This window comes from Sphaeroforma arctica, assembly GCF_001186125.1.
Source record: "Sphaeroforma arctica JP610 unplaced genomic scaffold supercont1.907, whole genome shotgun sequence".
Classification (NCBI taxonomy): domain Eukaryota; class Ichthyosporea; order Ichthyophonida; genus Sphaeroforma; species Sphaeroforma arctica.
This window is the reverse complement of record NW_014039651.1, coordinates 1-11,910: the sequence shown is the minus strand read 5'-3', so window position 1 is coordinate 11,910 and position 11,910 is coordinate 1. Positions and strand designations below refer to the sequence as shown.

Here is an 11,910-nt window from a genome sequence, read left to right as displayed (position 1 = left end):
TCTATGTCGTAATACTAGCCGGTTCGGCTCTATCCATGTACACTTCCCATTTCTGCCACCGTAGTTCCTAAAGAGCCTCCTCTTTTCCTAACAGCTCCTCTCAACTAGGGTTTAAGCTTGTTACTTCATTGCAAAATTCTACTCATGCATCACACCCATTCAACCTTATTTGCCTTTCCTAATATGTAACTACTTATCTGAGTTTTCTGGCTGGTTCTCTGTCTTCGTCATTTGATCATTCTGGGCCCGTCCTTGTCGTTCTTTTGCCATTGATGTACTTGACTGAGAGGTTTCCTCCACGGATTCGACTGTAGGAACAGTTTCTGCCTTTGTACTCGTTGTCCAAACGCCGCTGGGAGCCGGCCAGATAATCTAAATCGTTCAAGATGTCGAGCCGTGACGTTACTGTTAATTCTGAACCTGCTTTCATTCACCTCAGCACTCGTGGGTGGTTCCCCGGAGCATTCATGTGGCCATCCGGTCTCGATTCTTCCTCCGCTTCACTGCTTCTGTTTGACATTAATGAAGGCATCGTAGCGCTGGCATCACTACTTGTGAACCCGCTATCCTCCTCTTCGTTAGGCAAATTTTGGAAGATCTCGTCATTTTGTTGCGACATTCCTTAACAAAAAAAAATCTACTAGCTACCGTCTATCTTTGCTAAAAAAACTAACAACATCTATGGTAAGTTAAAAATGTCGTAAGTGCACGCTAAGATAACTGTATCTCAACGTTCTACCCCCATAGAGAGGGAGACGTTGTTCTTTTATTAGTAATCGTAAAAATCATGACTCCTCTAATTAATGAGTCATGTTCCGATTTATAAATCGCTGACTTCTAATTGATGAGTCATGTGCTGATTCTATTAATCGGCAAAAACTAAGTTTATCAGATCCTTCTGATAAACTTTAATAAACTCTAATAAATATAAGTTTAACCCTACCTGGTGTATTCAGACCACATGTGGCGTCTGAGAGACTACAGGTCTCAGGTCAGATTTTACAGCAAGAAACCCTCGTGATATATAGAATTTATTTCAGAGTTAGCTCACTCCTGAGAGGTAATCAAGTTTCTGGGTTTTAGGTCTCTCTCTCTCTCTCTCTCCAGTTTCGTGAAAATACTATCTCTTTTGAAGTGGCGTCTACCGAGAAGATATATGTTGTGGATGGAGATGATGTTCAATCACCAACATCTTCAGCAGAACGTCGTGAAAATTCAACACTCAACTTTGGTCATGAATGCAAAGATACCAAAGCTATACATACCAAAGAAGTTGAATATGCGCGTCTAGACTAAGAAGGAAGTGCACATGAACAACCTTATGTATGAGAAATAATTATGTTTTGCTTCAGACCTCGGTAGAGTGCTAAAAGATATGAAAACTTTAGACTGATACACTCTTGGTCTATAGATTGAAGCGACATCGATTGGCTGCGTTCATGCTTCAAGTATGTCGCCCAGCCATAGAAGTACTCGGCGCCATTAAATGGATGCAAACCCAACTTATTATATCAAAACACCAAGCTGGTTCAGTGATTACACTGCGCCCATGATACCACAACGTGGTACCTAGTTCTCCACCCTATTTAAGTCATAGTCGGGAACATCTAGTTGACTTTCCAGGAGAGCTCGACATGTCCTATTTCATAGTAGATTGTCTTACTCTGTGTGTGAGTACTTGACTATATATCATTTGGTTTCTGACCTGGCCCGTGTTGTAAATATATATTTAATATTGGTGGAAAACTATTATATTGAAAGAAGCACACTGTAATACCGTCGAGGATAGAGTTCTCAAATTTAATGTATAGCATAGTGTCTCCCGATTTCCAAAATTTGGAATGCTTTGATCGGCACTATACATCCTTCACGCTTTGTACGCATTCCAGATTTTGAGATCTATGTAAACATGTGCTTCTACAGTGTCAGGAACCCGGTATTTCAAATCGAGATGTACCTTCTGATATAGATGCCCTTAATGCATCTGTTGATGAGCTGACTGCAAAGAAGGAAATCGCACACGATGGCTAATAACTATCAAACAGAAGTGAATACCCAAGCTATATCTTAAATAACTTGACTCCGACCTGGTGAAACTTCATGTCACTATGGGTAATAACTCCAAGTGATATTGGTTGCTATCTATCCTCGTGTTGTAGGGTTTTTGGTCACAGAAACATATGTGTATAGCAACGATCATCGCAAAAAAGTGCAGATATAACTGAAATAAAAATACTTCAATGAGCCATGCGAACAAATCGGAAGAAGTTTTTATCTGGTCAGACTAAACCGTAATCATCAACACGATCAGCAACATGGTGATCTTTTCAGAAGCACGCGTAACCTCTAATGGAAAGGTAAAAGTTCTCGAGATTAATGAACGCTCGCGTGACGTAACACTACCATCATGATGAGTTAAGAACTTGTGAAGAAAAGGAGGCCTCTTATGAGCAAAATATGAAGTGTTAGAGCGTAATGTAGTAGACTTTAATGCTATTCTATTTCGACTTCTCTATAACTAAATCTCACGTTGATCACATGATGCCTTTCCGCATAGGTTGTGACTCGCATAGGGATGCAGCTATTTATATATATAGAATGTTGCGGTTGATAAACTTAAATGACCCTCGGGAGGCGGTTGACAAACTTCATCAACTCTCGGGAGTCGGTTAAGTATCAACTCAACTCTCGAGAGTAAGTTAAGCAACTTGATTAGCTCCCGGAAGTGAGCTAACTCTGATGATTTCTAGAAATCAAAAAGTACTTCTTGCTGTAAAATCTGGTTTGCGACCTGTAGTCTCTCCGAGACCTGTAGTCCCTTAAGATGTGTGCCGATGATAAGTGCTACTACGAGATATACCAGCTTGTACATAACGGACACTGGAGTCGTAAATACGCTCCAGCTTGCGCACACTTTTTTAATGAGGTCAACGCCTGTGACAGCAAGCCTCGTATCAAATTGGCATGAAAATTTTAATACTGGATTCAATCCCTTCAGAAACAATATAACAACTCAGGTGAGTGTATTGTCATATTATTTGTATACTGCAATGTAATATAGCTCTGATATTGATTCGATTTAGATTCAGAGGTATCTGATTAGCTTATTTCAGTGGAAAACATCGAACGTGGAACACAGACGACTTACCTTTTGCTAGCAGACCAGAGATTTCCGAGAGTGACACCATGGCAATGGACATTAAATTCGCATCGGCCGACGATTGAGCAAATACCAATCAGCCAGTGGTAGTTAAGATGGCACAGAACAACGACATTATAGTCGCTACCCTAGCCCCTAAACTTAACAGGAATTACCGTTACAAAACTTTCTAATATTGTTGAATCCATATATGCCACCATCTAGCACAGTCAAGGTATCGATGCCTGACTTTGCATGTAAGAAAATAAATCTAGTACACTGTAGTAAACGAACAAATCGAGAAGATGTTAGCGGATGGGGTGATATGAAATAGCTAGCAACAAATATAGTCAACCTAGCACTACTGGCAAATAAAAGATGTTACAGTATATAGCATATAGATGTTTAGTGCAGTATTTAAAACTAACAGGAAGTCATCAATTAAAGGTATCTTAGCCACCGATTGGAAATATAATCCAAGATGAGTTAAGCTAGCGCAAAAGATATTTGCGATCATTTACAATATTTTTATATCACGTGATAATGTACAACTGTACAAAAATTTGAAGAACATCAAATCATCCTTTAGGTGTCTTTCAAATATAACTCTTAAAATACAAAACTACAGTGAGGTAACCCACCTTGGCAACTTATTGTTCGACTCTTCAATAATTTCATATAACTACACAGGACTACCATAACAGTGTTTTGTCCGTTACATGAGTCAGATTCATGGCTCACAGAACTTGTAAGTATGACACAAAGCGAGTCTATATTTAAATAGAGAAATATATATCTTTCCATATCAGGGTACCCCAGTAGTCCAAAAGACCTATTCTTATCAGAGTTAAAGAGTCCGATGTTTCTCTCTTCAATAACTTGAACGCAAAACACTTCAAAGACAACACATCATGATGTTCTTGCAAAAATAAATAAAAATAAACTACAAAGATGCCAAGAAACGTCAAACTCTAGCTCGATCCTTGTATTAATATAATGTCGAAGATCATATCCCCCTTGGCAGCTCTATCATAGTGGGGACAATACGTCCCGAGCATGTCGGCTATCGCAGCTCTACTATATACTCTTTTCCAAGCAAGGCGCGGTATTTCGATGGGGCACACTGCAACTGAAAGCACTCACTTGACCCATCAGAAAGCAACCAGATTTCGGAGAGGTGATATGCGATCAAATTCTAAAATGAGAAGAATGCAAAAAGCATCAGACAGTGTGAGATGTATCATGTGAAATTATTTTGGTTGTTCAACCCGAACGCATGATTGTGACCTATACCGTACAAACCTCACAGATTCTGTTGTGGTTTCTGTATCCCGATTTGACATTGTTCCCAGGATGAAGAAGGCTCCTAATTCGGCTATATATAAGCCAATCAAGAAACGAAAATGCGAGAACGAAATATATGCACGCGATTCACACCGTGAACAGTGTGGTATACGTATTTGGAGTGTTTCATTTACAACAGCCCCTCAGAGTGGAGTGCATGAGGAGAAGATTCTCACAACGACCCAGCACAGCAGAGTGGGTTACTTGACGGAAGTGTGTACTCACTGATTCCTAACAAAGTGGTACAATTGTTATGTAGCATCCTTTAGACGCTCAATACGCTGCATTAATTACTACCTCATGAGAAAAGCAGTACTTCGTCTAACCCACACGTTAGTCCTTCCAGTAGACTTGCCTAGCGTAGACATTAACAAATAATATGTCAAGGTTATGAAAACTCACCGAGCGAATACTGCATCACTTTCGGACCACTGTGTTCCTCTTTCCGTGCGATGTTTTTTTTTGTGATATGCAGACGTTCAGTTCGGGAAATATTTTTGGTCACTTACCAAAAGCCACTAATTCTGATAATGTGATATCCTATACTTTGAAACAGTATATACACAAAAATACTGTGCGGAACAGCCGTTACTTACGGGCTATGGCTAGTAATCAATAAAGTAAAAGTTGACGTGTTGTGCATACCTTGACGGCTGGCGGTGTTCGGAGACTACTTTTTTTCTTCGCATCGCCTCCATATGATTCAAGAGCCCAAGTAGCAGCATCGGGTGAATCGGAAACCTTCGTATGGCCTGCAAACACTGTAGCACAGAAAGCGACCGTGGAAACTATCATCATAAGCTCAAGCGCACAAACAGAGTACGATACGATTATGTGAGCGCCCACTTGAATATCAGCCTCCTTCATCAATTGCTATTGACGCATCAATAGCAGTTGTTACACCTGCCAATCTGGGCGAAGGATCAGAGTTGTACCAGATGATCAATTTAATTTGATACAAATATGCGATTTAGTGTCCTTTTTTACCGCTTGAGGGGTTCGCTTGTACTTGTGCTTTTGCAGCTTGTCACCATGAGAAAGGAGCCAAAAGAGTCGCTGCACATACGGCCTGGTTTGAGATAAAATCATAGTATACCATGTTTTCTTCTTTGTCAGACTTATCCTGTAGTGGTTGTAAAGAATGTGTGAAGCAACGTCAAGAGATTCTCTTGCTTCACCTTGGTGATACTCCTAGCTATAAGATCAAGATTCATCACCACTCTTACCCATTCTACAACCAACTGACCAACAACATGTTGATTTACGATCTTGGAATCCTAAAATATTTGAAGATGTGGCAGATCACTGCGCTCTGTGCCTCATAGAAGACAAGTTGGTGCAGAAAAACAACCTCATCAACCCGACCGATTTTTTTTTCATGAGTGCCACCCTCAATGTATGGCCGATCGAGTACGTCAGCTAGTTTCTCATAGATAGCAAGATAGCTACTCAATGTACAGATTACCGTCCCATACGAAGCTTATTAAAGGCATGTAATCACTTTTGTGGAAAGGTACGAGACGGGCATTCTCTGACACGGTGTAAAACCCGTCGCAGGCTCGTGCAATAACTGAAACATAAGGATACAAATTTCTCCCAGGCGCGGGTAATTTTGTTGACGATGAATTCGTCTGCACAGCTCAGTTGAGATGAGCTAACTTATTAGTGGGATATCCTAAAATTAGATAAGCTAACTTATAGATGAGCTAACTTATTAGTGGGATATCCGCCCCATACGAAGCTTATTAAAGGCATGTAATCACTTTTGTGGATAGGTACGAGACGGGCATTCTCTGACACGGTGTAAAACCCGTCGCAGGCTCGTGCAATAACTGAAACAGAAGGATACAAATTTCTCCAGGCGCGGGTAATTTTGTTGTTGATGAATTCGTCTGCACGGCTCAGTTGAGATGAGCTAACTTATTAGTGGGATATCCTAAAATGGTGGAAATTAACCTTGGCAACCTTAAACGGGCCGATCAGCGTTTATTTACGTAAATCAATTTTTATACACCGTTCGAGACCACACGGATTCTCAACTCGGTTTTGTGATTGTTGTATCGTAATTTTGCCACTGTGTTTTCTCGTAAAACCATTGCGTAGCCCATTGCGAACAATGTTTAATAAAGTCCCTTTTAACAGCAAACCATATCCGTCGAGCGCGATCTCTGACTCGTCCGCACCTGGGACAGTAGGAGAAACAGGCATCACATTTTTGGCTATAGGCGAGCAAAATAGCAGAAGAGTGGGTAGTCGGTCGAGGCTCTCGTCGAGTGGCCTTCTTTGTACCCATGAGTTTGGCAGCAAAAAAGCCTTCTGTCTCTGATTGACCAGTCTCTCGATTTTTAGCCTGCGAGGCCGTTCAGATTTCCACTCCAAACTCTGACTAGGTTTCCCCAAAATGAAATCAAGGCTTTATGAGATATACATACGTACTAGACGGATACATACATACGTACTAGACGGATTCATACATAAGTACTAGACGGATACATAAAGTATGCTATACAAAGATTATTTATACATATAGTTTAAACAGGCAAGGCCTGTGCAATACTCATGACAACAAAGCATATATACCTCAAATACCAGCATAGACACCTTTGCTGGGAATGATAACGCCGTTCTCACATATGCAATACTATTTGTTAGAAAACTTCCAGTCGGCTCGAGTTGAGGTTTAGTATTATGCAAGTGGAAAAGACATTCTATGAGGAAGACAGCCTAATTAGAGTAAGGAAACCCAACTATTGTGGACAAGGGACTTTTGATTGTTAAAGTTGAACCTTGTTGAGAATTTCCGCTACGGCAATTATAATTTGTTTCGCTAGGTAGCCTAACTTGCACCAGGATCGTACCAGGATCGTTATAGACGGAGCAACCACAACCATCGGCTTCAATACAATTAGACATAGCTCTCATATCTCAGATATATTTGAAAACACAAATTTGAAAATTTATATCATCAAGAAATTGCGCATATAAGGCAAGGTAGGAGTGTATGAAAGTTTTCGGTCATTCCCAACAACACACTATCTCTTTTTCTGAGGGTAAATGAGGCTGTACTTTTAGATTCGGGTGGAATTCAATAGATACGCCTACTTTTTACACTCTGCTTACTCACGCAACGTATATACTATAAATCATAGATATTAATGCGGCGCGTCTTCCTTGCGTTGATATTTCAGGTGCAATATATGCCAAGTTGAAATAGGGGAAGGAAGTGCTGGTTCCGACGCCATTGGAAAATACTGTCATAATCGTGAACTTCTGCGCAATATACATGTATAAAACGTTCATTTGTTCTGGCGGGTACACCTTCGTACCTAACAAGTTGTAGGTGATCTCGTTCCTGTCTATAAACTGTTTGGCATCTCTCGAGGTACGATGAAGATGGTTCTAATAGGACCGACCCATATGGAGTTGTGGATGGTGCAGCCCATGCGACTACGGCTGACAGCTATTTAGAACTGTGTCAGCAGATTGTATCAAGTGAGTTTGCAAAATGCTCACCTCCTGATTTGTGCTACACATAATCTAGGTTTTAGTTTCTAAATCTAATTTAAGCAGGACTTCAACCCTCGACTATACACGGTCACCGCCTTCTAATGCATCGGCCGGCATGACACTACATCTTAAATCACTTCGAAATTTTTGCGGTGGTATGCATAGCTCTTGGCATCTAGCGGTTGAGATATAGCAGTTGTTTAGCGACGATCGTACACCATGCCAACATTCACAGTGGATTGTTGATTTTCATTCCGTAGTCGATGACCATTCTGCTAAATAGTTGATTGGTGATGCCGTGAAAATTTCAAACATATACTTTTGTCAGCTTCCAAATTCCACTCGACTGAAACTTAGATAAGGTAGTGGTTCGGATTCTGTACTCTTCCTTTCAATAATGGCGTCAGGCATATATAACTAGGCACTACCATCTCAGTCCGTACTTTTCTGATATAGACCGTCCATTCGTCGTGCGTTTCTTTTGACTCTGTGAAAGTGCATACCTCGACATACAAGTAAATGGGTGTCTGCATGAACAGATTGACTGACAACACCACTGTCTTAGGTCTCCACCACGAATCGAATGTCCATAATGCACCGTCGACAGCTATCACACCCGTTCCACGCCCAACCCATCAATGGGAACAGGCCTCTGGCTATTCTACGCTTAGCCCGTTATTAAGTTGTCGAACACCAGCAGAGAGCTTTCCAGTCTTGTGTCAATTTTCGGATGTTCACTTAACACCCGTAAGGAGGCGTACCATGCCACAGGTCAGCTCCTAGATCCTCGTTCTTCCCTTCGCTGTTCATGGCTTGTCTCATGCCGACTTGCGATTCAGCCCAGCAACGCGGGTAGAAATAGCAAGCGATGACAATAGTCGGACATGATTGCATCAGCTAAGACCTACTGCTAAGACCTACTACCGCTGCAGATTCACCGTAGCATTCGCACGATCCACCGGCTGTCTATAACTACACGTGTTATCGGGTCATACATAACGGTGATCACGGTACGACACCGCATGTGCTGGAAAAACAAAATCCAGTAAGAAGAGCTCGCTTTACCTGTACACACGTGTTCATAATATGAACTCACTCGCGCACCCACTGCGGGGATTCTAATCCACTTCCACGTTCAAGGAGCTCGGCGTTTTATGAGAAGGTCCGCAGTCACCGAAAGGTCAAGCATCTACATTTGAGTATGAATGGGACATCGTATGCGTGTGTGCGTGCGTGTGCGTTGGGTGCGCGTTCGCATCCCCTTCCGTGAGATGTGTGTGGCTGTACAGAATGGTCTTGATGCCATCGGATATGTCAGCCTCGCCCGTGTATTCCGAAGAGATGACTCCAATTCTTGAATTGAGCATCACCGGATGCCTATCACTATCAGTCGTGGCTGTCCTCGATCTATCATGAGTGAGCAGAAATGAAACAAATGAGCTTCCGATAACAAGAATGGCGGAGTGAATCCGCATGACAGAAAAGAAAATTGCTGTCTACGTAGATAAATCAGCGATCGAACCTGATGACTTACTTCTTACGGGTGAGTAATGGTTCAGTCTCCCTACGTTGCGTATGCAGCCCGTCGCTATCCGTGAAGCTGCTGAAAATGCAGAATTTAAAAGTTACTAGCAATTTTCTCAAGTACTAAAGGTTGCAGGAATGTGAAACTTCGCAAATGAATATTTTACCATCCTGCACCGAAGTAAAGAGCAGTGTGAAGCTGGCTTTCATTGTGAACTCGTTGCTGACTATCTATGCATCAAACGCATAAAACCAAGTACTTTCTGCACGTGGCAGACAGCGTGGATATCTTACAACCAGCATGCACTTACCTCTCGTCAGCCTCGCACTTCCGGCCCTCTTTCAGTACTAGCGCATCGGGCACTCGGTAGATAATAACACCCACAGTCAACACAACAAGTGCCACACAGGTGCTAATTTTCAAGGCCTCGGTGTGCTCGCCCATTAAATATGGTATCGAGAAACACACCGTCGATAGGGGTGTGATGACGGTAAGGACTATAACCACTAACGCCGCACTTGACTTCTTGACCAGGAGTGCCTGAGGATAGCATTTGTATGGCAAGACAGTATCAGGGCGATGGATTTAAGTGTGAAGCAAACTACTTAAATATGTGAAAGTGTTAGTCTAGTCGGTCCAGACGAACGGAAACGAAAGATGACAATGAGAGCGTTTGATAGCTGTGCCATGATCATCTTAAAATCTAGTATGGTTCCGCATTCGCAACTGACCATCCTAGATATGCCTCATGACAAAGTGTGTAGCTCTAAATACTCACCCTGCTGACTTTGAACGATGCATTGCATGCTGCTGCAATAAAATCCATACATCGCTAACCAAATATATTTGCAACTACACACGAGCTCCAAACTTTCAAAAGATACATACAACTTTACAGTCCATATTTACCTGCACTATCTGGGCGGTGAGCATAATCATCACGAAGCACGTCAACAGCACAGGAGCTTGCTCGCATCCGTCTCCATATCCCCGGGCACACTGAAGTGACTCTTTCATGTACTCTCCAAAATCACCGGGCGCCACAGCCCCAAACTTTGGGATGAAATTAAACACGCTCAGCACACACAAAGACAGAAACTGGGCCAGTGATGACCAGGCCATCATGTACACGACGTTCACGTGCGCCTGCGAGAAGGCCAGCTCCTGAAAAACACTCTGCATGCCCATGGGTACCTGACCCAGCAGAAATACCATCGACCAGAAATACGCTGGGGGTTGGCTTTGTTGGGCGTTATTTTTTGCACCAGTGCTTACTATCGCACTGCCGCTAGTATACCTGTAGGCATACGGATATGTACTCGTTTGCGTTCCGCTCGTCAGAAGCTCGTGCGAGTGCATTTGAGCATCATCAACAGCGCCAGGAGATATTTCGAGGCCCCCACCCGGACCTTTCGATCCGATGAACAGAGGGTACAGCTCGATTATGACTCCCATACAGATCATCAGAGCGCCTAGCAGCTGCAAACGATGGAACTTGGAGCCCAGAATGACGATGGACATCCCCATGGTTATGGGCATCACTGCTTGTACCATAATCTGCTGCAGACTGCCTGGTACGTGCGGATTGGCGAATATGACGCACATACCTGCGATTGCAGAGACATAATAAGTCAATACACGTCAGAATTGATGCTGAATCATCGTCCTGGCTAAATGCTTAAGGGCGGAAACTACGACGCCACATTTGACAACAGAAGGCTACTTTACGAACAGTCTACTGATCCCTAGTAGAAATACTGGCACAGTTTTAATGACAACATGACGCTCATGTCGCTGTATAGAATACAACTGCATGACTCTAAGCCAGCAAATTCGGATTGGTAATGCCAAGTACAAACTTCTCGCGTGAAAGGGTCTGAAGAGCAGCCCAATTCAGTATTTCATACCGTTCAAGGCATTCAGGGCTCCGACAACGCAGAATTTCAGGTGTAACGAGGCGGTTTTGGTGTGCTGTGAAAAACCTCCCGATTTGAACTGAATAAATAGCACCATAGCGAAGAACAACGGCACAAATGCGAAGGAAACTACCAGAAGTATAAAGTACGGAAACCTGTGCATGGCATAACCAGTTTTCTTTGTCACCAGCGCCTGCAACTCGAATTTGCACAATGTAAAAGAAAACACGAGTAAAGAATTTGGTCAGAAAAGTAACGGCCTCGTCCCAATCAGATTACGAGCAGCTTGATACATCACGAGCAGCTACAATCACGGTTGATATTAATTTAAATATCCGAACGTACAAGCGCTTCTACTAAAACAATATAACTCTCAAGAAACACACACACACACACACACACACACACACACACATATATATATAATACACACACACACACACACACACACACACACATATATATATAATACACACACA

General features: G+C 42.4%; 3 protein-coding genes across 3 annotated transcripts; all 3 read right to left on the bottom strand.

Annotated features, from left to right (window-relative positions):
• Positions 1-430: 430 nt before the first annotated feature.
• SARC_09201 (hypothetical protein) lies at positions 431-619 on the bottom strand (the record flags this gene model as incomplete). The annotated part of the gene is made up of 1 exon (XM_014296794.1): positions 431-619. One exon carries the CDS (start codon positions 617-619, stop codon positions 431-433), a length of 189 nt encoding a protein of 62 aa, XP_014152269.1.
• A 4,162-nt stretch (positions 620-4,781) lies between these two features.
• On the bottom strand, positions 4,782-5,350 carry SARC_09200 (hypothetical protein; the record flags this gene model as incomplete). The annotated part of the gene is made up of 2 exons (XM_014296793.1): positions 4,782-4,838; positions 5,129-5,350. 2 exons carry the CDS (start codon positions 5,348-5,350, stop codon positions 4,782-4,784), a joined length of 279 nt encoding a protein of 92 aa, XP_014152268.1.
• Positions 5,351-7,776: 2,426 nt separating this feature from the next.
• Positions 7,777-11,658, bottom strand: SARC_09199 (hypothetical protein). Its single transcript, XM_014296792.1, has 5 exons — positions 11,423-11,658; positions 10,425-11,122; positions 9,826-10,055; positions 9,525-9,593; positions 7,777-9,397 (listed from the first exon to the last, which is right to left on the bottom strand). The coding sequence occupies exons 1-5, from the start codon at positions 11,592-11,594 to the stop codon at positions 9,172-9,174; spliced, it is 1,395 nt and encodes a 464-aa protein (XP_014152267.1). The 5' UTR covers positions 11,595-11,658; the 3' UTR covers positions 7,777-9,171.
• Between the last annotated feature and the right edge of the window lie 252 nt (positions 11,659-11,910).

What these genes read in the sequence shown, in the direction of transcription:
- SARC_09199 (XM_014296792.1), bottom strand. Translation starts at nt 11,594, where the DNA reads ATGCACAGGTTTCCGTACTTTATACTTCTGGTAGTTTCCTTCGCATTT. An exon ending in AGCCCTGAATGCCTTGAACG is followed by an intron (nt 11,123 to 11,422) that starts GTATGAAATACT and finishes CTGCAATCGCAG; the next exon opens with GTATGTGCGTCATATTCGCC. An exon ending in AAGTGCGAGGCTGACGAGAG is followed by an intron (nt 9,594 to 9,825) that starts GTAAGTGCATGC and finishes CTGCATTTTCAG; the next exon opens with CAGCTTCACGGATAGCGACG.